General features: G+C 40.6%; 1 long non-coding RNA gene, 2 pseudogenes and 1 further gene across 1 annotated transcript; 3 read left to right on the top strand and 1 right to left on the bottom strand.

The window, feature by feature from the left end:
• Igk (immunoglobulin kappa chain complex) overlaps window positions 1-25,305 on the bottom strand; it is a 3,171,119-nt gene that overhangs the window by 3,003,508 nt on the left and 142,306 nt on the right.
• On the top strand, window positions 1,811-5,511 carry Gm38573. The gene is made up of 4 exons (XR_869159.2): window positions 1,811-1,838; window positions 2,542-2,654; window positions 3,626-3,681; window positions 5,318-5,511. It is a non-coding gene; the product is annotated as a predicted gene, 38573 (long non-coding RNA).
• Igkv17-134 (immunoglobulin kappa chain variable 17-134) lies at window positions 2,022-2,518 on the top strand (annotated as a pseudogene). The gene is given in 2 exon segments: window positions 2,022-2,069; window positions 2,225-2,518. Coding segments are annotated over 2 exon segments (342 nt in total).
• On the top strand, window positions 11,619-12,073 carry Igkv14-134-1 (immunoglobulin kappa chain variable 14-134-1; annotated as a pseudogene). The gene is given in 2 exon segments: window positions 11,619-11,673; window positions 11,794-12,073. Coding segments are annotated over 2 exon segments (335 nt in total).

Here is a 25,305-nt window from a genome sequence, read left to right as displayed (position 1 = left end):
TTAAGTGAGCAAATCAAACAAAATCAATTCATCATCATTTTCATCCTGGCTGGCTGTTAGCACATTTTCACTTATATGCTATTATTTGATTAAGTTATGAATTTTATTTTTTTAATTTTTAAATTTTTTATTTTATTTTATTTTATTAATTTATTTTTATTGGATAATTTTATCTATTTCCCATTCAAATGTTATCCCCTTTCCTGGTTTCCCCTCTGGAAACCACCATTCTATTCCCCCTCTCCCTGATTCTAGGAGGGTGCTCTGCCACCCACCCACCTACTCCTGACTCCCCGCACTGGCATTCCCTAACACTGGGGCAATGAGTCATCACAGGAACAAGGGCCTCTCCTCGCATTGATATCCTACAAGACCATCCTCTGCTACATATGCAGCTGGAGCCTTGGGTCACTCCATGTGTGCTCTTTGGTTGGTGGGTGGTTTAATTCCTGGGAGCTGTGTGTATGTGGGGGGGGGGGGGTCTGGTTGGTTGATATTGTTGTTCTTCCTATGGGTTGTAAAACCCTTCAGCTCCTTCAGTCCTTACTCTAACTCCTCCATTGGGGTCCCCGTGCTCAGTCCAATGGTTGGCTCTGAACACTAGCATCTGTATTTGTCAGGCTCTGGTAGAGCCTCTCAGGAGACAGCCAGATCAGGCTCCTCCTAGCAAGCACTTCTTGGCATCCTCAATAGTGTCTGGGTTAGGTTTCTGTATATGGGATGGATCCCCAGGTTGGACAGTAAGTATCAATTTTGCTACAGTAAATAAGCACTTATATGTATTTTATTATATATTTATTTATTTATTTTTATTATTAGATATTTTATTTTTTTTCTTTTTCTTTTATTAGGCATTTATTTCATTTACATTTCCAATGCTATCCCAAATTACATTTCAAATTACATTTCAAATGCTATCACGAAAGTTCCCTATACCCTAGCCCCACCCTGCTCCCCTACCCACCCACTCCCACTTTTTGGCCCTGGCATTCCCTGTACTGGGGCATACAAAGTTTGCAATAACAAGGGGCCTCTCTTCCCAATGATGGCTGACTAGGCCATCTTCTGCTACATATGCAATTAGAGACACGAGCTCTGGGGGTACTGGTTAGTTCATATTGTTGTTCCACCTAAAGAGTTGCAGACCCCTTCAGCTCCTTGGGTGCTTTCTCTAACTCCTCCATTGGGGGGCCCTGTGTTCAATCCTATAGATGACTGTGAGCATCCACTTCTGTAATAGCCAGGCACTGGCATAGCCTTACATGAGACAGCTATATCAGGGTCCCTTCAGCAAAATCTTGCTGGCATATGCAGTAGTGTCTGAGTTTGGTAGCTGATATCCCTCAACAGAGTAATGGATATAGAAAATGTGGTACATTTACACATGGAGTGTTACTCAGCTATTAAAAACAATACCTTTATGAAATTCTTGAGCAAATGGATGGATCTGGAGGATATCATCCTTAGTGAGGTAACCAAATCACAAAAGAAGTCACTAGATATGCACTCACTGATAAGTGGATATTAGCCCAGAAATTTAGAATATCCAAGATACAATTTGCAAAACACAAGAAAATCAAGAAGAAGGAAGACCAACACGTGGATACTTCATTCCTCCTTAGAATAGGGAACAAAATACCCATGGAACTGCAGAGACAAAGTTTGGAGCTAAGACGAAAGGATGGACTACGGAGACACTACTCCAGTCTGGGATCCATCCCATAATCAGCCACCTTGAGGAACCCTCTTGACCACATTCTATCACCAACAACAGGATTTTGTGATGTAAGAGAATAATATCAATAACATTCCCATGGCAACAGATGAACCCTAGTCATGTGAGTATCAGCTGTGAAGAGACCCAATGTGAGGCTTCACAGTGTCTATTAAACAAAGCCTCCATCCCCACTATCATATTTGGTACAATTTGCATGCCCCCATTACCAACCAGATCAGCCTCTCTGATGACATATAATGCATGCCATTCAAGCTGCATGGGAAGCTGTCTATCATTCAAGGCCATGACCATGCTCTCACTAGTTCTTCTCCTCAGCTTTCTTCTCCTCTGTGTCACTGTTAAGTAAAACAGTTTCTCTTTCTCATGACATTTGTTAAGTGTTCACAGTCTCAACAAAATCCTATAGTTTCCAAAGAAGTTGAGAGTCTTCACTTATTTAATTATTGCACATTTAACTTGTCTTTCTTACTTTTCTTCCATAAATAGATTCTAGGGCAGAAATAACTGTGACCCAGTCTCCAGCATCCCTGTCCGTGGCTACAGGAGAAAAAGTCACTATCAGACGCATAACACTGATATTGATGATGAAATGCACTAGTACCAGCAGAAGCCAGGGGAACCTCCTAAGCTCCTTATTTCAGAAGGCAATACTCTCCATCCTGGAGTCCCATCCCAGTTCTCCAGCAGTGGCTATGGCACAGATTTTTTTTTTACAATTGAAAACACGCTCTCAGAAGATGTTGCAGATTATTACTGTTTGCAAAGTGGTAACATGCCTCTCACAGTGCTATGTCCTCTTACAGAAACCTGCAGATGCTGTCAGTGCCACTACATCGGCTGCAACTGAAGCTGTTCAGACAGTAATAGTTTGGAGATAATTTTCCAGGGAATGCAGTTATCCTGCTGCACTGTAGAGGTACTAAGTCATGTCCATTGGTACACTCACTTTTACATTTGAGATCAAATCAAAGAATTTGATTTGTGCTGAATCTGGTTTAAGTCCATATAGAAATCTTTTTGATATTATCTAATACTAGGAAATGAGCATTGTAATTCAGGAATTATTGATCAGAAGAGATTTAATGTTGTGCGCTCTTTGTGGATCATGTGGTTACCAACTTGTGCTCTTAAGAAACTTTAGAAAAATGATTGCTATAGACTTGAAAATATATGATTTTATTATGTAAAAAATAAAAGCTTCCGGGGGGGCTGGATGAAGTGAAAGAGGAAGACCCAGAGAAGAGTCATAAAGAAATGGACTCTCACAGATAGAGTGGTGAAGGATTTTGTCTCAATGGGTTGTAAGTATTTTGCAGGAGTGAATTGTGTCAGAATAGGAAGGAAGCAATTATTGTTAAGTTGGTGGAGAACAGTAGCTAGTCATTTGGCATTAAGGAAGTATTAGGAGATGGTAGGGGATGGAGAATATTGATAAATCAGAAAGAGTCAGTTATGTGCACAGGCCCATAAAGTGGTCAGTCATTCTGTAAAGCTGTAGCATGAGAGCTGTGTGGCTTCAGTGATTGAGACATATTGGCAGCCTTGGCTCCAGGGAACAATGGAATCTAATGAACAGATAGACTGAGTAGTTACATGAATAATTTAAACCAGTCACTTTTAAGAGGTGATGCATTATGTTTAAAAAGGGGAATCCATCTCTCCTGTGCAGATTAATGGGAGAGGCAAAAGTAGAGTCCACAAAAGTATTATGGTCAGGTATATAATGGGAAAAGTTAAAGCGTTGTGTCTAGTGAGCGAGTATTTCACTTTGAATGTTGGAGTTGGAGAGACACCTCAACAGGAGTATCGAAAGAGTGACAGTGAATGAAGTCAAGGACGGTAGTACACTGAGGTAAAAGAATTCTACTGACTTTTTTTTTCTTCCAGACACAGTCATTCAGGAAGATAGTGAGTGGTTATACTGTTATATGTGCTACACTCAGGTAAGCTTCAGAAGAAACACACGGATGTGGAGCATGGAAGGAAGGGAGCAGAACAAAACACAGGACTAGTTAAATGAAATGTATTTTGTCTGGGGTGAAAGTTATGAAGTTGCCTTGCAGGTGGAACTCCACTACAGTCTCCCAAATATTGGCTAGCTGATGCCTCAGGAATGAAAGGAGCTGCTGTTGGATGAGAATAAATAGGGGAGCTTTCATGAACATTCGTGTTCAGGTATAGAGAGAAATCTGTTTATTTTAATGATGGTGTGTACAGTAAGTAAAATATCCAAAATACTTGGCAAAATATAAGTACAGGGTTGATAATGAGGAACAGTGATCAAGGTGAGGAACTTCTGTGGGAGGGAACCAACAGTCCATCCATAGGAAGAGGCATACCCATCAATGTTTACTCTGATCACCATAAACTTGGGCTTCAGCTCAAAACCATTTGGATTTATTGGTGAGGAAGTTGCATTGTTCAATGAGGGCCAAAATTCCACCCTTATCAGTGAGGACATGCAGTCCTACTTAGTTTTAGAATACCACAGCAACCAGAGGAATGGATGTTAAGCTGATCTGAATATTTTTAAGGTTTTTCTTAGAGATGGTGAGACTGAGAGGTGAAATGATGTAGAGAGAACTTCAAACTGGCTATTTTAGTTTTGAGTCCTGAAAAACAATGCCCAGAGTGCTAAAAAGAGGGAATACTTGGAAGGCTCATTATTCCCATTTTCAGAGATCACCCAAAATGCTTTTAGGAGTTTTGGGGCACAGATCTCTCTTAACTGTTTAGAGATGTCAAAAGGTAGATGAGGAAATGGGAGGCACTGGGGATCCATCTATGGGGCCATGATAGAACTTGACAGATAGCAAAGATCCAAAATATAATCCACCTTTTTGGTGATGACATAATTTTTTTGATTGTGATATTTGAATGAGGTATTATAAGTACAAATTGTGATGAACATAAAGCAACAAAGTTGATGAGGAGAAATACTATAGAGTGCCTGAGGTCTAGAGAAAGATTAAATGACTGCAACCCACAGTTTCTTACATTAGTCTCCGGTATAAGGGACAGGCACCTGTAAGCATTGTAAAAGATGTTAATTAAAGTCAGCATCTTTGTTGACACATTAAAAGAGATATGGAGTTCTATTAAGTCCTTGTCTAGAAAAAATTCAAGAACAGAATTTGGATATAATTTCCCAAACATGTGAGTTTGGTGACTGAGTAACTGGCTCCATACTTTATTCAGTAAACAGGATGTAAGGACGTATTACATCTCTGTGAAATACTCTTCCAGACACAGATAGTGTTCTATAGTTAAGACATACAACTTTAACATTTGGGCTCAGCATCTAAGCAGATGTAACTGTAAAGTTAAGGTAGGCCAATGCAGGTCTTATGAAGAAGAGAATCATTAATGAGGAATAGTTGTCCAAGCATCATTCATGTCCCTTTAATTGTTTAAGTATCATACCAATCATTTTATTGTTTACATTTTAATGTTTACTGTTTTTATTTTAATTTTATTTTAATTTTAATGTTTACTGTTGGGTGTTTAAGATCAAGTAGGTAGCCAAAATTATTCCTTTTTTTTTTTTTTTTGTCCTGCTAAAATCAGTTACGTTTACAGGAGTCACTTGGGCTTGTGAGGAATCTCTTACTCTTGGAGCCGGTCTTTATTCATTGCCTGTCTCTGTGAGATAAGTCAAAGGCCTTGCTGGGGCTGGCTGTGGCTTCCCCTTGAAGCACTGAAGAATATTTTCCTCTATGTTGCCCTCCTCTTTGTACCGTGGACTCTTGGTAGCCTCCAAGACAAGAGAACAGGTGACTTCCCAAAGTTGCAGAACATTTATAGAGATGACCCACAGTCCTTGCTGGCCTTACAGACCTTAAAGAGCAAGGGAAAAAATATGCTGTCTTTTAGTCCCTCTGACCACATTACAATAGCTTCACGTGTGGTTGTTAAACATGTAGAAGATCAGTTACACTAGTCTGGTTCTTTAATACTGTTTAATGTCAAATAGTCAGATACTTCTAAATAAATGTTGATTCACACACATTTTAGCGAGTTTTTGTATCTTAGACCTTAGAAACATTAATTTCATAACATTATCTCTAAATCTTATCCTTTACATTTCTTAAATAATGTACTCAAAGATTCATACTTTCCAAATAGTGTCTAACATTTTTTATCTTTATTCTGATAATATCCTCCTATCCTAATCTTCTATAAATCCTTCTTTACTGAAGCAATTTCCATATTTACATCCTCCTATAATTTTTATTTCATGCTACCATGAAACATAGTACCATTAACAAGTAAATTTATTATTTATTGTAAGAATTTTCTCCCTGTGCGAGAGGAGACTAAGCCATGTCTATCTCCTCTTCATATGATAACCAGGACAAATTTCAAATTTACTGAAGTTCTCCCTGGTGTACTAATGAAGTCATTGTGCTTACCAATAATTGGCAAGGAATTACTGATGGGAGTGTGAGTGGCCCTGAAGAGTGCAGTCACATTAAGAACTCCTTACTTGGTTTGCATGAGGACATCTTCAAATCCCACCAATATTTTTAAATTGGTTTATGATGACCAGTTCATCATCTCTGTTTGTGGAGGAATATTAACATTTAACATGTTCTGCTGTGATCATTTTATGGCAGTATAGCCAGGTGTGAATACATTTATATCTAATGAGTGGACAATTGTCCAATAGAAAAAACATGTATCCAGGAAGGGCAATCATCTCTTAGAGTCATTTCATACCCTCAACAACAGGAACCACGTTGTAGAACTAGAATTGTGATCATGATAAAAGAGACCACAATTTTACTGAATTGTAGATTATGTATGTTTTGTCTTTAAAAACATAGTTAAACACTTTAAATTTAAAAACTCATGTCTATTGTTCCAAACGAAGATTTGGGACAATTAACCATTATTATATCTTGTAATGTGCTTTAAGGACTACTTGTTACTTTCCACATGTTTGATAAATATAAATGTGATCAAAATATATAGATTGCAATTGTGCTCTGAACAATGAGGCATAGAGAGAGGAAGAGTTGTCTTTTAGCTTACCTTAATCCTAGTTATATTTTACAAATAAAATTATTAAATTACTGTATGACCAGAGCCGCAAAAATCAGTTGCTAGAATATATACAGCAGAAAGGGTTTTGTTATTAGCACACCATTAGCGACCATGCTACACCACCATGAGATGTCTCAGTAACCAACCCAAAACACAACTCACATTTGCAGGAAGTTAAGAGATAGTTCACCCTGTATCCAAGTATGAATGACCTTGTGAGAACAAAGAATTAGGTTACTCCTCCTGATTCTTACCCAGTTACAGCCTTATGAATTTTTTATAGCATCAGAATACAGACAGTCATGGATACCTTTCAATGCATTGATAGAAACATCAATATCAACAATAAGTCACAGAAGTGAAATCACTGCTGTTGTCCTTAGATGTAGTATGCTAGTTGGTGGTAGCTTAAAGTATGTTAAAACCTTATACTTCTTAGTCACAAAGACATTACTCAAACAGAGATGTTGGAAGCACAAATGGTGTTAAGGGTTGTAAAGTTTGCCCAAGAAAATTTTACTTAGATCTTGGACCTGTGATTCCTACTTCTCCATAACCACTGAAGTTTTTATAAGGAAATCAGCCTAGCAGAAGGCTGAGTGGAAGTCACAATTCTTTTCAGGAACGTTTCTGTGTACAGTACTTGCTGCTACTGTTTAATTGTATTTTACATAAGTGCATGGAACATGGCTCTGGTTTAAATGGGTTATTGGAGGATGAATCTGCCCTTATAGATGATACATGTTTTTTTTTCCCCCCTAGGAAACACATAGAGTGGCTCACAACTTTCCTCTTCTTGATTTCTCTGGAACCAGCCTACACATATTGCACATATAAGTAGCGGGTGTCGGGGAATAAAAATGGTGAGAGAGAACCTGTGTCCCACCAAAGTTTCTGTGCTCTGGACAGGCAGACATGGAGGACTGGCCCGTGCTCTCCACGCAGCCCTGCGTGGGTGTCTTGCTTTGGGAAGCCATTGATCCCAGGTCTGCAGGGGGAGGTGGACAAGGAGCAGTCTGAGGTCACTGCGCCTCATGGAGGTCAGAGATAACAGGTCCTCAGTCTTGGACATCCCAGACTGCTGGATGCTGTGGAATAGATGAGAAAAAATAGGGGCCCTGGAGGCAGCTTGGTCAACTCCAGGGCATAAAAGAGGAGAGGGCAAGGGGAGAGGGGGCGCTGGGTGATTCCCATGTGGGAGAGAATCTGGTCAGGTCCATGGCTAGAGTGCAGGAAGGCCTTCCAGCAGGAGGTTAGACGTGGCTCTTTAGGGAAAAATCCTATTCCAATGTTCAAGCATGGCAGGCCTTGATGCACAGAGACAGTCTATGGTTTTAGAGCTTTATTGTAGAAAGGCAGTGAGAAAGAGAGAAGGTAGAAAGAGGGAGACCAGCCATGGTATGTGGAGAGAGGGGGAAATGGAGGGAGAGAAGGAGAGCTAGAAATGAGAGTAAGAAAGGTGAGAGCATAAGAGAGAGAGGAGGGACCAAGCAGCCCCTTTTATAGTGGGCTGGGCTATCTTGAAATTGCAGGGTAGCTGTGGAGAGGAGCACACCTGGCTATTGTCAGGTAACTGTGAGGGTGGAGTCTACCTAAAATGTCAGGAGCTTGGGGCTTGGTCTGTGTGACTGTTAGTCGCAGAATTATGGAGTTGGGGGCACTGTACTGTCAGGCACCTGTCTCTGGGAAAATGGCTCACTGTTCTATCCCTTGTAGAGTTTTCTGTTGGGTTTATGGAGCAAGCCTCATTTATTCAAAACAGGCTGCCTTTCAAGATCCCACACAGTCAATATACATATATATACATATATATAATGTTTTTATTAAAAACTGTGTACATGTGTGCAGAAGTTTGTGTTTTTACAAATAATTTGTCAAAAGTTACATGGTCATTCGGTGATAGGGGTGGGACTTGAATGCATGCATGTATCTGGCTTCCTATAGGTTATTTGCTTAGGCGTACAGTTATCAAGTAGGTGACTCAAGCCTATTGAATGCTAGAAAAGACAATATCATATTTAGAATAAAGTAAAAACATTCTGCTTTGTTTTCCATCTACCATATGCTGAATCCCTCTGGAGGTCAGTCTGTAAAACATGAATCTCTTGTTTCTTCACAAACTGGAAATGAAGCTAGTTCAAATCTGGGGGAATAGCTCACCTTATGTTTTTGTGGCTACTTTCCTTCATTTAAATCTCTGACTCATTGCCTCCACAAATTAGGAGATCCTATAAACCTAACATGTCTTAAATGAGACAAAATAAGGCAAGAAATGGAGGAAAAGGTGAATAGGGAAATGATCATTTTGGGTGAAATGGGTTGTGTATGGATTATGAATAAATATGATCAAAAGACACCTTATGTAATTCTCAAAAAATTAATAATAAAAAGAAAAAAGTAGAAAACATTGGTCTCCTCCGGAGTATTAATATTTAGATTCTCGCCTATCCAGATAGCAAAAATGTAACAGAAGTATTTAATTCAAGAGTTATCTACCGTTCAGGTCTTAAGGGTTTCCCAGGCTTGTGGATGAAATCCTCTTCCTCAGGTGATATTGCTCTTGGAGTCTGTGGATTCTGAAGGAAGATGACTGAGTTAGTCTGTATGACCCTGAGTGCATAGACCTGAGGGATTATTTTGTCCTCATTCTCTGGTTCACTCACTCTGTTGCCTCCTGTCTGTCATAGGGTCAGGAGCTTTGTACAACTACAGAGTCTTTGCCACTTGATGCTTATGTTGGAGAAATGGAGAATGCAACAATTTTGGGGTTAAAAAAAAGGTTTCCTACAAAATCTCATTGTAATGTCTCTGAGGCTAGATAGTATATGACATCTTTGAAATCCCTGTAGGTAGTTTCTGAAGGCAATGGATAGATTTCTGGCAATGAATTAAAGTATACAACAGATTTTCTATGAAAAAATAGTTGTCAAGAACACCGAATTTGATGAAAGGTGTAGGCAGAATATGAAGGCAATTATAGACAGAAAACACATAGCTAGAGAGGAAAAGATCATAAATTTATGACTGTACAAGTTTGTGTGATTTTATATTAACCCCCTTGTGTTCTGCACAGTGGATATGGTGACACATAATTTGATCTTTACACTCTTGTTTATGGTCTTGCTTTCATTCACTTGTTGCTTGCGATATTTTTATGTATTCTTATAGAAATGGGAATATTTACCATGTTCCATTGTCAGTTGAAAGCTCATTTTCTACCGTTTTATTTCTTTCCTTTTTGAGACAGGATTTCTACATGAAGCAGAGACTAGATTAAATCAGAATATCCTCCTTCTTATATTTGTCATTAATTCCACCACTACCAACCTTTAATTCAACAATCAGCTTCTCTTCATGCAGATTTTACATGATCTTATTGAAGATCATGTAAAATCATTTCCTGTGTTATTCATTGGGAGTTTGACTTCACTTTTAAGTTGTAAGGACTACCAGAGTCAAAAATTTACTCAATGTTTTTTTTTTTCATTTTAAAATGAAGATGATTATTTGGGGGCTAGAGAAGTAGTAGTAGAGTTGAATCTATAGTGTTTTCCTAAGTGCCTATATTGAAATTTCATTCATAAGTACATTTATATACCATTAGGAAACATTAAGAAGTGGAAGAGAATGAGAAACTGCAGCTATTTAGGAACAAAAATAACTATAGAGTGCCTGTGTAGAAAAGTTTTGGTTTTGTTTTGTTTTGTTTAATTTTGCTTTTTGTCCTTAACACTTGGTCTGCAGTACTATAGGTCACAGTATATTTCTTTCATGTTTGAAAAAAGCTTCTCTTCTTCATGGACCCTCTACCACTGTACTCTATTTCAATCCAGGACCAGAAACAATGCATTGGAGTCATGATGCCTGGGCATCTGCAGTTCGGTGACACAGTCTCTGGCCTTTCACAGATATGTTTCTAAAAGATACCAAGGATTCCCTAGTTTCAGGAAATCCTTAGGTTGCTTCAAGCATGCAGTGATATTGCTGCTTGAATAAGAATAATTCTCTATTTTCTGCTCAAGAATGAAAGGTGAAAATATAATTTGTAGTACACAGTAGAGCCGTGTATGAAGGCTCAGTGTTTTCTGTGACAGTATTCAAGTCTGTCCTCACTAGTCAACTTTATGCTGAGGAATTGTGGGAAAGAGTAGTAAATAGTAGAAAACCAACCTGTGGAGGATCTGAAGCTGAGGAACAGGTGCACCCATTTAGTCAGTATATATGAAAGCACCTCCATCTTCACATGGAGTCATTACTTCAAGTGACACAGGTTGCTCAGATCAAGGAGTTATATTCCCATATAACTGTGGTCCTCTTTTTGAATGTAGGTAGCAAAGTTAATGCTGTAAACCTCATGTTTTAATTCAGTGAAAGTGGTTATGATAAATTGTCCTTTCAATTTCAAGAAATGCCTACTCTAAACACTTTACAGGGGAACACATACTATTTTTCGACCATTCAGAATTATTTGAGTGAGTTAAAGATCTAATAGTTTCTTCTCTGTTGTGTATTCCCTGACAGCAGGATATTGTTCTATATTACCCCAGTATATCTTTGAAATATGTTGTTCAAATTAGAGAGTACATACATTAGAAATGTCATGTATAATTTTAAATCTTTCAAAAGAAATTCATTCTCTGGAGACATGCAAGTGGTTTGATCTCAGGCGTCTGGGGACTCTGGGCTTGTGCTAACAGCTGAGATGAGTAAGGCCTGCACCTGTTCCCAACAATATCTGGTTCCCAATGATTTGCATGTTCTCAGTGCATAGCTTTGGGGACTTCTTCATATACCATCATACTCTGTGCCATTGTCATTGCAGTCAGAACTCAGCATGGACATGAGGGCCTCTGCTCAGTTTCTTGGGTTCCTGTTGCTCTGGTTTCCAAGTAAAATGAACTAAAATTGGAATTTCACTGTTATGCTATGATTAGTATTGACTGGCATTTGGGGAATGTATTCTTTTACCATGCTTACCTTTATGGATATTCATTATGTCTTCACTCCTGTCTGTGATATCCAGATGACTCCCATGTCTGCCTCTCTGGGAGAGACGACCAGTCTCAATGGCCAGGAAAGTCAGGACATTAGCAGTTATTTAAGTTGGTACCAGCAGAAACCAGGGAAATCTCCTTAGCCCTTGATCTATGGTGCAACTAACTGGGAAGATGGAGTCCAATCAAGGTTCAGTGGCAGTGGATCAGGTACATATTTCACATTCAAGATCAGGAGAATGCAGCATGGGGATTTACAAGTGTATTACCACATGTAACATATTCGTATTCCTTCCAGAGTGGTCCAGAACTTAACAAAAACATTCTTTCTTTTATGGTCCAGGTGTCAAATATGTTAGTTCTTTGTGAGGGAGAGGTACTGAGAAACTTCAGATTACTAGTTGCAGCTGAGGGCTCTGGAACACGAGATCATTGTCTACAGTTTAAGTGCCAAACATTTTTTTTAACTGTGGGGAGCGGGTGTGGCGGCAGTCCCAAAGGCGCCAGGGACTGCAGCTAAGTCATATGACTTGCACCTGACTTCCTCATATAAGACACAAACATCTTGAGTGCTGCGCAGGTGTACCAGGATACAGGTGAATCCAATTTGGTGGAGATTTGCCCCTGCTGCCCTGATTAGCTGAAGCTGCGTGCCTGGTGAGGTGGCGTGGCCTGCTGTGCGTGGATGGGAACTGAGAGTATAAAAGAGTGAGAGGCCCAGGGTTCGGGGGAGATATAAACAAGGGAGATATAAAAACAGGGGAGATATATAAACAGGGGAGATATAAAAACAAGGGAGATATAAACAAGAGAGATATAAACAAGAAGAATCAGGACTGAATAAACGTGTGCAGAAGGATCCTGTAGCAGCGTCGTTCTTCCTGGCCAGTTGAGCGCGCGCAACAAGTGGTGCCGAAACCCGGGAAAAGAAACATCTTCAGGCATGAGCGAAGACCCCCTGCTACAGGAAGGATTCAGAACTGCATCACGGGGAAGGAGCGGTTAATAAAGTGTTCCCGTAAAACAGACTGTTGAGAAGGATCCGGCGTGGATTCAGAACTCTTCAGCTGGGGAACGGTACTGATGAAGAGAAAGAAGAAAGATGAAGACTGAATAAACTGCTGTTAGAAGGACTGGTGGTCGCGTCGTTCTTGCTGGTCGAGAGCGGGCGTGACAATTGGTGGCCCGTACGGGGAACCGACTCCCCCACCGAGTTCAGAACTTTCAGCAGTCAGTGGTTGCCCGCAGGGTAAGTTCACGGTGAGTGAAACCTGCGACCCCAGGAGTTTGGGAAGGACCTCGGATAAAATAGAGGTGAGCATAAAGTTGCCAGGAAGTAGGCACAAAGTAACCCAGGAGTTTGGGAAGGACCTCGGATAAAATAGAGGTGAGCATAAAGTTGCCAGGAAGTAGGCACAAAGTAACCCAGGAGTTTGGGAAGGACCTCGGATAAAATAGAGGGGAATATAAAGTTGCCAGGAAGCAGGCACAAAGTAACGATACGTTCCCGGTTTTGGGATAAGTTAAGGTTCCTGGTTTCAGGATAGATTAAGGAAGTATGATAACCTCAGTGTAGTGATCAATAGATCCTCGCTGTGTAGTTATGCTTTTTTCTCCCATTGACCCTTTGTGGGTAGGTCTGATAGTTTTGGTCTTTTTTGTTCTGATATATGGACTCTGTTACTGTTTGAATCAAGAGGCAGTCAAGACAGGTCAGAAAATCCTTATAGAGCAACAAGAAAGTATGTCGGAAGAGAAGGGCTTAAAAAGAAAAAGGAAAAAGAAAGACACAGTGTTATCAGGTGGACAGAAAGGACAAAATAAAAGAGTTGAGGCGGAGGAGGAAGGTGAATTAGCTTTTGCTCCCCCTCCCTATGCCTCCTCGTCAGCCATCTATGGGCAGACCTTCTGTCCGGAGGTCTGGAAAGAGGATAGATTCTCCTTGCTGGGATGTCCTATTTTCACTGATCAAGCTGAATTTGCATGGGATAGAGATATGCTGCTTGATCAAGGTCGATTTGCACAACAACAGACAGGATATCCAGTGCAGGTGTTTGAGCAGGTGAATCAGATTGCTATAAGGGCGTGGAAATCATTGCCTAACAGAAGGGAAGCTAGTGAAAACTTGACTCTCGTATTGACTCCCCAGATGGACACACAGGTGATTGAGGTTATGGTCTCATCACCACGAGGTATTGTGTCCATCCCCCCTGGGATCGACCAGATCAGGTGTTGACATGGGCGAGAGGGTCTGTTTGTGTGTTTCCACAGGACCAGACGGAACCTCTTTGGGTGCCGGAGAGATTGATGAGACGCTGCAAGAATGAGGCTCCTGATCCAGTTGCCCCTGTGGATGTGGTGGATGATCCCACAAGCACAAACAATGGAGCCGAGATGAGAGATCCTTTCGGTGTTCCAGAAGCCGATACCAGCTCGACATGACTTTCAAATTTTTCCACGCTTTTTGATCCCTGAATTCCCCTTAAAGAGATAGCCCCGCTGGCCATCTATCCCTTGCTTCAGGGAAGATGAGTGGGGATGAGAGCCCTGGGATGTATGCTTGTTATAGTGTGTGTGTTTTTTGTGTTTGGCACATGTGTTAGGTGCAGAGTGTGCGGCCCGCACTCTCGCCATGGTAGCGTAGGCTTTTGCTGCAGTGGAGGCGGGACAATCTCCTCAGATTCGGTTTGCCGCTCTAAAAGAAATTATGCTGCGTTATGCCATGGGTTGCGAGGCTAAGCACTGCACAGAGGATAGCTTGCTGTTGGCATCCTGTGGAAGGCACGTCTGATTGCATGAAGGTTCAGTGTCCTAGTTTCCTTCCCCCAGGAAAAACGACACGGGAGCTGGCCAAGACCTCTCTGGGTGATGAGCCTAAGGGATGGTTTTGTGTAGGGCCCCTATGCTTGCACACTGGGGATCAGACCTCTACCTTCACCCATGAGGCTTGCTTGTAGCAATTAAGATCTGGCTGTAGATTAATCAACATCCTGGCTTTTGATGCACCTGCCACAAGCAAAACACAATCTCCCCAGGTGTGGCTTGGCATGATAGAGAGGTAGTCAGTGATAAGACTCCCTGGGCATGTCACCAACCTAAGACAGGGATCAAACCAATGCTGTTTGTCACCCAAGGACGGGTAAGGGACATGGCTGCGGGGGGCTTTCTACAGACATTCTCTCTGCCAAAAAAGAAAAAAGGGGGAATTGTGGGGAGCGGGTGTGGCGGCAGTCCCAAAGGCGCCAGGGACTGCAGCTAAGTCATATGACTTGCACCTGACTTCCTCATATAAGACACAAACATCTTGAGTGCTGCGCAGGTGTACCAGGATACAGGTGAATCCAATTTGGTGGAGATTTGCCCCTGCTGCCCTGATTAGCTGAAGCTGCGTGCCTGGTGAGGTGGCGTGGCCTGCTGTGCGTGGATGGGAACTGAGAGTATAAAAGAGTGAGAGGCCCAGGGTTCGGGGGAGATATAAACAAGGGAGATATAAAAACAGGGGAGATATATAAACAGGGGAGATATAAAAACAAGGGAGATATAAACAAGAGAGATATAAACAAGAAGAATCAGGACTGAATAAACGTGTGCAGAAGGATCCTGTAGCAGCGTCGTTCTTCCTGGCCAGTTGAGCGCGCGCAACATTTAACCTCATCAACTGTAATACCGATGATATTGCATCTGCCTTAGGAGACTAGTGAACAGGTGTCCTCTTAACAGCCAGCAATGGATGAGCACGAAGGTGAGTGAAAACCCATTCTGACCCTACCAGCCTTGTCTGCCTTTGTTACTCAGCATCCAGTAAAGACGACAGGAAACTAAGGCCCATTCTTTATTAAAACGGTCTCCTTTAATAAATAATTTCACCATTTGTCACGTGTTATGCTTTTAAATAGATTTCATTTTGTTTATATAAATACTGCAGGTTCTATTTTCCCTTTGTTTTGTAAAGTATGACTCATTAACTTTCAGAGTATGTCTTTACTTCTCAAGAAATGTTTCTTTTCTGACAGGAAAATGGAATGGTTCCCTTTTCCCTAACCTTTTCAAACAATATTGACTGCATGTTTTATCCCAAGTGCATACACAGTAACCATCCTACTGTCTTCATGTTAGTATTTTCTGATTGTTTTGTGTAATTTTTCCTGTGTCCCCATTTGTTGGAGGTTTGGTATTTTTATATAATTATAATATTTTACTTTTTCCTTCACTTTTATAAATGTTAGTTAATTTAAAACAAACTGTAACCTCCCCCAAGCCTAAAGCAGGCTGAGCCAGACCTTGTCCTTGCTGCCACTAAGGAGATTACCTAGGGTGGAGCCTTCCTCCCTAGATCACTATTGTTCAGCCACTGCCTCTGTTTCCCTTCAAGATACTGCTACCTACTGGGAGAACACTGAGCTATTCCAGAGACTATACTCTATCCTGCAGCTGGTTTCAGGCTCCAAGGATGAATTGGCAGGAATGCCCCCCCCCCTTTTATAGGCGCATTTGTCATTAAACATTTGAGCTTTGATCAGGAATCTTGACTTAGCTCCATTTTTCTCTTGACCTCCTAGTTTCCCCTCTCTTTTCAGCCCCTGAATGTGAGGTCAGGGCTGGCACTCCAAGATAAACTGCAGAACATTTGAAGGCCTCCGGGACAGTTTTAGGGCCGACATTCCAACATAAGTTGCAACATAATCAGCATCTGCCCCAGGTGTCCATCCCTTTCACTGTGTTTTATACCCCCTCGAACCCTCCCCAATTTTTTCTCACTGTGTGCTTATAACCTGGCTCTTTGCCTTCATTAAACAGACCTTGACAACTCTTTGCTTGGTCTCGCTTCCCTTTCTCTGCTCATTTCTCTTTCAGGCCCTGGTCCTTCTCAACCCACGGAATAACTAAGTCCTGCTGGATGGGACAGTGAGCATTTCTGAGGAAAGCCTGAGCACACAGTGTAGATGAAGAGATGCCGGAGATGCAGGGATATTGGTGAGGTGGGAGCTCTCCTGTTCGTGTAACATCTAAGTTGGTTTTAGAGTACTGAGGATAGTTGAACCAAGCCTATTTTTTTTCCACTTTAACAAAATAATTTCCTTCTTTTCAATAAATTGGCCAGACTATTACTTTGACATAAGATTATGAAGAGTTTTCCTGACAGTCTAGCAGTCACTTAACAGATGTTGATTGCACATTAGTTTGGTCAGGACACCTTTATAAAAAGAGAAATGCACATACTTCATTCAAAAGGACATTGTGGTTACAGTTAGGAAGGAAACCCTTAAAATAGAGTTAGTTATCTAAGTGTAAGTTGTTTATATTACAGACAGCTAAAGAAAATAGCTCCTGAGATCTGGGCACTGAGGATTTCATAGAAGAGGGAATCATTAGGTGCCAATCATCTAGTAAGAGCATGCATAAATAGAGGAAAAGTTAATCTTATCAGAGTGAGTAACAAACACAACCAGTAAGAAAAATATTGCCATCCAAAACAGAGCACAGTGCAGCAACATAGAAGATAAGCAGATAACAAGCAAGTTTGTTTGTATTGTGAGGCATTCAGAAAAGGAAAGCCATCATGTAGTGGCATCAGGGGAGAATGAAAAGGAAAGTCTAGAACAGTCCAGTGAGACTTTGCCTCTGGGTAAACTCTTGATACAGGGAGACATTTGCTTTAAACAATCTTCACATAACTAAGCCATTCAGTACTTTTTAAAACTGACTTAGTAACAGGAGTCATTGTAAGCTCCATAGAAGGCAAGACATATTCCACATCTTATCTTGACCAGCAGCACTCTGGAGGCCCAATGTATGCTTCCCTTCTTGTATCTGATGGCATGGGTAACAGCTCTGCTATGGGCCTGCTTACTTCTAGTATTCACCTCAGGGCTTGGAAATTGATTTTGAAAGGCCTTCAGACATAGAAAGTAAAACTAATGGCAAGGAAGATAAAACACTGTTGTGTGTTATATTGTTGATCTAAATAAAAAAATATCATTAGTAGAAGTTTTACTTTGGTTGATAAGGATTCTGGTCACTTTTGGATCTTCTTAGGAAAGAAACAGTTAACTAAAACATTTAAGGTTTAGGCAAGTATTTCACTCTTAGTTATATGAAATATAACTAAGTAATATAGTAATATTTCACTCTTAGTTATAAAAAACAAGATGAGATGTTGAGAATCTATATAGATTATTCAAATTTTATGTTCCTCATAGACTGACTCAAATATTCCTACCACCTTAAAGATTATATATGATGCACCTACCACATAAATTATAATGTTTAATGTTTTGAAATTGATTATAGGTATTTTTAAGTTTCCATAAAGTATTTCTTATATTTGTCATTGTGAATTATATGTAATTCTAATAGACACTGTTTGCTTCAGTTGTTTTTGTTTCCTTTTCCTACAGTTTTCTGTGTGAGTGATTTCATGTAATTAATTGGACAGTCTAACAACAGGCAACAAATAGAAATAGTATTTGTAATTACAGTCTATGCCAGGGACTATCTTAAACTGATTAGTAACCCTATGACTTACCCTGAGGTGTAAGTATTGCTATAAAGAGACTGAAGAGGAGAAAATAAAGTATTTTCCTAGGACTACATAGTTGGTAAAAGAGAATCATGATTTAAACTCTGGACTATGGATGACAGTATCAGTAATATTCCCTCATAGCTAGCAGTCCTCATGCAAGGTCTCTGAACAAAAGCATGTATTACCTGCAAATGCTTGGGTTTCATCCCATTCTTATGGAGTGAGATGAGTGTGTGGCAGCCAGCAACTCTGTCCTTCTAGGTAACTGGTTCATGCTGAACCTTGAGATTCACCACTGTCAGGAGCTCTCTCTCTCTGCTTAGAATCACCCGGACAGCGGGCTGGTCAGCCCATATTAAATGAGAACATGTGGGACTAGAATTCAGTCAACAATGACATGTTTCATCAGGTGGCTAAAATGTACAGATTCTGTTGGAAATGTTTCATGGCATTTCAATAGCCAGAATGAAGAACTTGCCTAAATTTAGAGCCCTGCTCTTTGAGCATCTGCCCCAGATACAGAGGCAGAATACGAAGTGGAACATTGTTTTATTCCTAGGTGCTCAGGACAGACTGGTCAACCTCCAATAACATATGTGGTTAGTAAGTGCTTCAGCTTGTGCAGCCATTAATAACCAAGTCATAGGATAGTGAATCTAAAATACTCCTGGGTAAAATGTGTATTAGAATGGAAAAAAAAATGAGGGTCAGAAAGGTGAGCTAACTTCAAGTTAGATACCCCCCTCTATTTTGTTTGTTTTAGTGTGTCCACAACATGAAAACATACAAAAACTATATTTTAAAAATCAAATTACTTTCATCTTTTCTCTTTAGGCTTTCAGTAAAGACCAGAAGGACTGATAGACTGTTGTGTCCGGCCAGCAGACTACAACCTGGGTTCTAGCCTGGAAAGGCATTTTGGAAACCTGGAAGAGAAGAGAGGCTAGGTGGTGAGATAAAGAAATGTAGCTAAGACAGTCATTCTGACCAAAGCTCAATTTTACTGTTCTGCATGCAATTATAAAGCAGGGGAAGGGACCCGATTCCTGCCAATTAGTCTTGGGGTCCAATAGCAGGGTGACCACGTGCACGGCTCCGAACAGCAAAGCGGCAGGTTCCAGCAGTGGGCATGGCAGAACGATTGAGCAGGAAGCTCCACCCCTGAGCAAGCAGGTTTCAGGCTGGGGGAGGGGAGACTACAATAGACAGTTAGAGAGGATCGGGTAGGCATCCAGATTAGAATGGGAAATCCATGGAACAATCTGAGAAAACTAATCAGGTGTTGTTTTAATTACATTAGTTTTAAGTTAGATACAAGTTGTTTGTAGTATTTTGGGGTTTATTGTGAAAATAAGCAATTAAAATATATGTAGAAGACAAGTATAATGGTATATGTCTTTGCTCTCAGCATTAGGATGATTTAAGTTACAGGGGAAGGTTCCAGACAAACAGTAAAAGGAATGTCTGTGGTGGCCAGTTGTGAATGGAGCGTACCAGTTTCCAGTGTAGTGCACTTTTCAGACAAGTCCGAGGTTCCCATGCGCTCAGAGAGGCTGAACCTGACTTATGACCCCCCTGTCCCGCGACCCTGAGCTGGAATGGAACGTTCTTCCGAAGAAAGAGTGTGTCAGGCTCAGTATCCCCCATTACTATGAGTCGTCTCTGGCGTCATCCTTGGTAGAGTCCAGGGAGTTTCTCTGCACTAACTTCACACACACACACACACACACACACACACACACACACACACACACACACTTCCAAGCATCTCTTTCAGTATTTTCCCAATACAGTGAGTTCCCAAGCAGAAAAGTCCAGGCATGCTGGAAATGCCTCTGGTAACCCACGGCACCTCAACCCCAGTATCTGAAATGGAACTTGAACCCAACTTGCTCCAAATGTCTATATACAAACATGTCTGTGCCTCCCATTCAGACCTTCCAGGGAAACCCAGGAGACAGCTTCTCTACTTGTGACTGACTTATCCCCTCAGCTCCCTCCTTACTGTGAGATGATAGCTCTCCAAAAGTGATCCCCCTGCCTCTGGGGTAACCCTTATTCATTCTCCATGCCATGTTCAAGATGTGCTTGTGTTTAATTGAATCTTCTAAAAAATTTAAATTCTGGTATTATATAAAAGATTCTTCTTCATGTTCTATTTTGCCTGCTCAGAATAGTTTCTAATTCAACTAACCTCCCCCAAAGTGTCTCTCTCTCTCTCTCTCTCTCTCTCTCTCTCTCTCTCTCTCTCTCTCTCTCTCTCTCTCTCCCTGTCTGTCTGTCTCTTTGTGTATGTGTATGCATGTGTGTATGTGTGTGTATGTATATGTATGTACTTTAAATTTTATTTTAAGTGTATGAGTGTTCTCTGACCTCCTGAATCCTTCTGCATGTATGTCTGTGTATCATAGGCATGCCTGGTCCATCTAGGACCTCTTATAGGGCACTGGACCATGTAGAACTGGTGTCACAAATGGCCATATGTTTTCCTATATTATCTTACCATAGCACAAGGAGAACGTTTCTTTAAAATTTTTATTTTCATTATTACTTTACTTTACATGTAATGATGGTTCACTTTTACGTGTGTTTGTGCACCGTGTGTGAACCTGGCACCCATGAAGATCACAAGAGGATGGCAGAATCCTGGAGTTACAGATAATTGTGAACTACCATGCTGGTGGTGGGAATTGAACCTAGGTTTGATTACTGGGACCCAGTGGTAGGAAAATAGAACTTACCCCTTTAGGTTGCCCTCTGATCTCTAATAGTGCACTGTGGATTTATGGATTTGTGCAGTATGTATGTGAGGCTTGAGAGTTGGAGAGATAGCTCCATGCACAAAGAACTTGCCCAACAATCCAGAGGAGCTGAGCTCAGATCTCTATTGACCAAGTAAAGGCAAATGCAATAGTTTGAGTCTGCAGTCTTAGTAATGTTATAATGAGTTGAGATACAGAGACAGAAAATTCTCCAAATTTTGACACTCTCTTAAACAGAGGCAAGCAGAGAACCAACACTCAAGGTTGTTTGCTGACCTCCACATCCTTTATAGCACACACTCACCCATATGCATATTCATGAACAAGCACACACATACCTGCATAGATGACAGAGTTGGGAGGCAGATTTGTTTGTATGTGTGTATGTGTAATATATATGTGTGTGCTAATTATCATATATATATATATATGTGTGTGTGTGTGTGAGATATATATAATATATATTATATATATATTTCTTTTAAAAACTTTAGTGAGAATAATCCATGCTAAGCTGCTGAATTGCTTGTTACTGTCTTAAAGGACAATGGGAACTTATCTTCTTGGGAGTTGGCATGTCTACATAAGAGTAACACACATAGTGCTTTAAAGTATAAAGTCAGGTTACTCAGTCATATCTCCATAACTGCCTCATTCCCACCCCATATCACCGAGCATACTCTTTGGCCCTTCTTTTGTCTGGGGATGAGGAGTTGGTAAAGTGCTTTCTTTATAAACGTGAGGGCCTGGGGTCACATTAACAACCTCAGGCAGATCCTTGGAGCCTGTTCATCAGCCAGCCCTAACCTACACACCAAGTCCCAGGTAAGTAAAAGGCTCTATCTCAAAAGAAGCAAACAGAATCCCTCTTTTCTTCCCATCCTGTTTTCTGGGTGATAAGTCTTTCTCTCCATGGTCCCCACCACCACCACCATTTCCTTTATTTCAATTTGCTTTTGTTTTTATCTGTTTCTTTGATTGACTCAATTTCCTCTTTTCATACCTCTCTCTCACTGGCTTAGCATGCTGTGAACTATAGTAACTGTACATAATGTGGGATCTAGTAATATCTATGACACCCCTGTTTATGTTGTTTCACAAATGAGTTTCCAAACTCTGAATATTCACACCTACTTCTATTGCATTTCAAAGAGACAAAACTGCATTCAGGTTATTTTTCACTGTAGTGTCCTTTGTCTAATATAACATATATGTAATTAATATAATTATATTAGATATAGTAACTCTTACTAGTAACACTGTACTTTATATTCTATTCTACATTCTGTATCATATATTATCAAGTATATTAACTATTACTTATATTATTTTATATATTACATGTTATATATTATATATCATATATATTATGTTATATACTATATGTTATCTGTTGTATATGATATATGATATATTATGTATTATATATTATTATATAAGTATATTAGTCATAGTAAATATGCATATATATCACCAATATAGAAAAAGACTGATTTTTGTTCTTATAATTATGTTAGAAATAGTCTTGCCATGTTGTCTGGTCTGCTCAGAACTTGTTATTGAGAACAAACTAGCTCTAAGCCTTCAATCCCCCTGCCTAGCCCTCCTATGCTTTGGCATTACAGAATGAGTACAACCATGCCTGCCTACTTGTTACGTTTGATCATTCATATTGCATTAGTATCTTTTTCTATTTCTATGATCAAATATCTGATAAACAACTTTTAAAGAAAAAGCATTTTTCTCATATTATGATTATTGCTGTTATTCTCACTTATACCTTAAAAAATACAGTCCATTATCTCAAGCAATGAAAGGTACATTACATCACATTACATCCACAGCCAGAAGATGAATGCTGCTGCTCTGCCCACTTTCTCCTTTTTCTTCACCCTGGAGCCCCAGCCCAGGGCTGCCCACACTCAAGGTCGGTCTTCCCTTCTCATCTAACCTATCCAGACAAACCTAAACATGTGGGCCTGGGTACCAGAGGTTTTCCACAGAGATCTCTGGCCAGTCCTGCTGCGAGGGTTCCTGCGAAGGGAAGTGAGTGCAGGCAGGGAGATGAAGTCTCTGCCTTTTCTTCCAGGTCGCTCAGTAACTCCAAGCCAGCCATGCACTGAGTTTTGTCTGGCTGAGCCTAAGAGATGCCAAACCAGTGAGGCCTGAGGAAGGACCTCAGGGAGATCTTCTTTGGGAGAGAAGATCTCTTCCCAAGTGTTACAGCTCTTGGAACAAAAAACTCAGGGGACAGAGTAGTTCTCGCTCACCTTTAATTTCCTGGAATTTATATGCAGTTTTGGGGGTGATCCAGGCTTAGACAACAGGTACCTCTCATTGACTTGTACTGAGAGTTTGGGGGAAAACTTATTTGCATGTGGGAAGGCTTGGTGCTGCTCCTACCTGACTGATAGCCACACACCTCTCTTGTGGGGGCTGTGGGGGTGGTAACTTCGATAGGAGCCGAGGATCCAGGAGACTTGATCGAACGCCTTCCGTCCCATATAGGTAGAAATCACCACCCATCGATTCCCCCCGGGGTTCAAGACCTATGCTCAACTGGAGACCAGGATGTCTATGTGCAGCCCATTGATCCACATAAACACACTTTGTTTCCATGATGATTCTAAAACCAATCAGGTAGACAATGAAGATTAACCATTGTAATAATACCATGTGCCAATTTACGATGCATTCTAGCTGTTAGGTAACTGATTATTATCCCGAGCTTATCCCCGTCCCGCGGGAAATAAACACAGGACACACCAGATTCTTCCACGGTTAACTTTTACTTCTATATCATATTGAGGTAGACAAAGAAAGCTCAGAAAGTGTGTGGCTTAAATACTTTTGGTGACGTGTCTAAACTAGGACTGGTAGCAACACCCATGATCCTCATGCACCCTGGGGATAGGTTAAAGCCCCCAGGGGTTGGGCAAAAGCCTCGGAGATGGACTGGTGACTTTGGCTGGCTGTGCTCTCGCAGCTGCGCACAATGAGGTTTAGCACCATCTAGTGGCGGCACGTAGATTGCAGCCCTTTACAGATTATTTCTCATTTTTACATTTGATTTCGTTGGTTTATTGGTAGTGCTAGGGATATAACTTAGACTTCCAACATTTTAGACAGGAGTCCCAGCACTGGGTCACACCCCTATCCTTCATCTTTACTATTTTTAAATTGCTCCTTACTTTATACCACTTTCTCTGCCACAAGAGGTATACACAAACATTTGAACGCATTATTAAGTAAATATACAAAATAGTATATTCTAATTTATATCTTCAGCCCCATGAGACAGTAATCAAAACAAACACTTTGTCTCAAAAAAAAAAGAAACTAAGCAAACTATCTCTTATTCCCTTAAGGTTAGAGATGTGGTTTTGAGTCAACACTTTTCACCCAAGAAAGAGGAACATTTCTCCAGTTTCCCTATGAGGCCATTGATCATCATGAGGTATTCTCTCAGACACCTCCACATTAATGGGCTTGGCTTGATAAGCCATGTTAGAATGAGAGGAATTATAAACGCTCGCCATTGTCACTATGCCATCATTAAATTGCAAAGTCTTCAATTTCTTTCTTTCTTTCTTCCTTGACCAAGTTATCACTGGGTAGAAGGTTGTTCAGCTTCCACATGTATGTGGGCTTTCTGTTGTTTTTGTAGCTACTAAAGACCAGCTTTCATCCATGGTGATCTGATAGGATGCAGGGGATTATTTCAATCTTCAATGTCAACTGGGTGCTCTAGAGCTAATCCACCATAAACTTGAAATGGTTTAGCCACTGCGGACTTGGCTTGGAGCCTCCCCATCCCCATCCAAGGGTGTAGGGGAGGAGGTAGAGACTTCTTTTATATGCAATTGGACCTTTCATAGTCAAAAAAGCAGCTGGCAGGACACAGATAAAGCACTATTATATATAAAGCACTAGATAAAGGGAACTGAGGATCCCTTTTGGGTTTGGAGGAGCTCAAGAAAAAGGTAGACTAGCTCCATAGAATGACACAGATAGACACTTCCAAAGAGCCAGCACTTTAGCTGTAGGATGAGGCTTGTAAATAGATACTTTATATGTAGTTAAGAAAATAGGGTTATCTTGCTGAGCTAGCTTAATCCTCAGTTTACACTTCTCCTGTCTTTATTGGTATTAATATCAGATAATTTAAAAGATTCCATTTATCACCTCTTCTTCTTTCCAGAAGATGCTGTCTTGCTCTCCTCAGCCTCTACATCAGATCCT

Source organism: Mus musculus, chromosome 6 (genome assembly GCF_000001635.26).
Source record: "Mus musculus strain C57BL/6J chromosome 6, GRCm38.p6 C57BL/6J".
Lineage (NCBI taxonomy): Eukaryota > Metazoa > Chordata > Mammalia > Rodentia > Muridae > Mus > Mus musculus.
The sequence above is the reverse complement of the archived record's forward strand: the minus strand, read 5'-3'. Positions and strand labels throughout refer to the sequence as shown.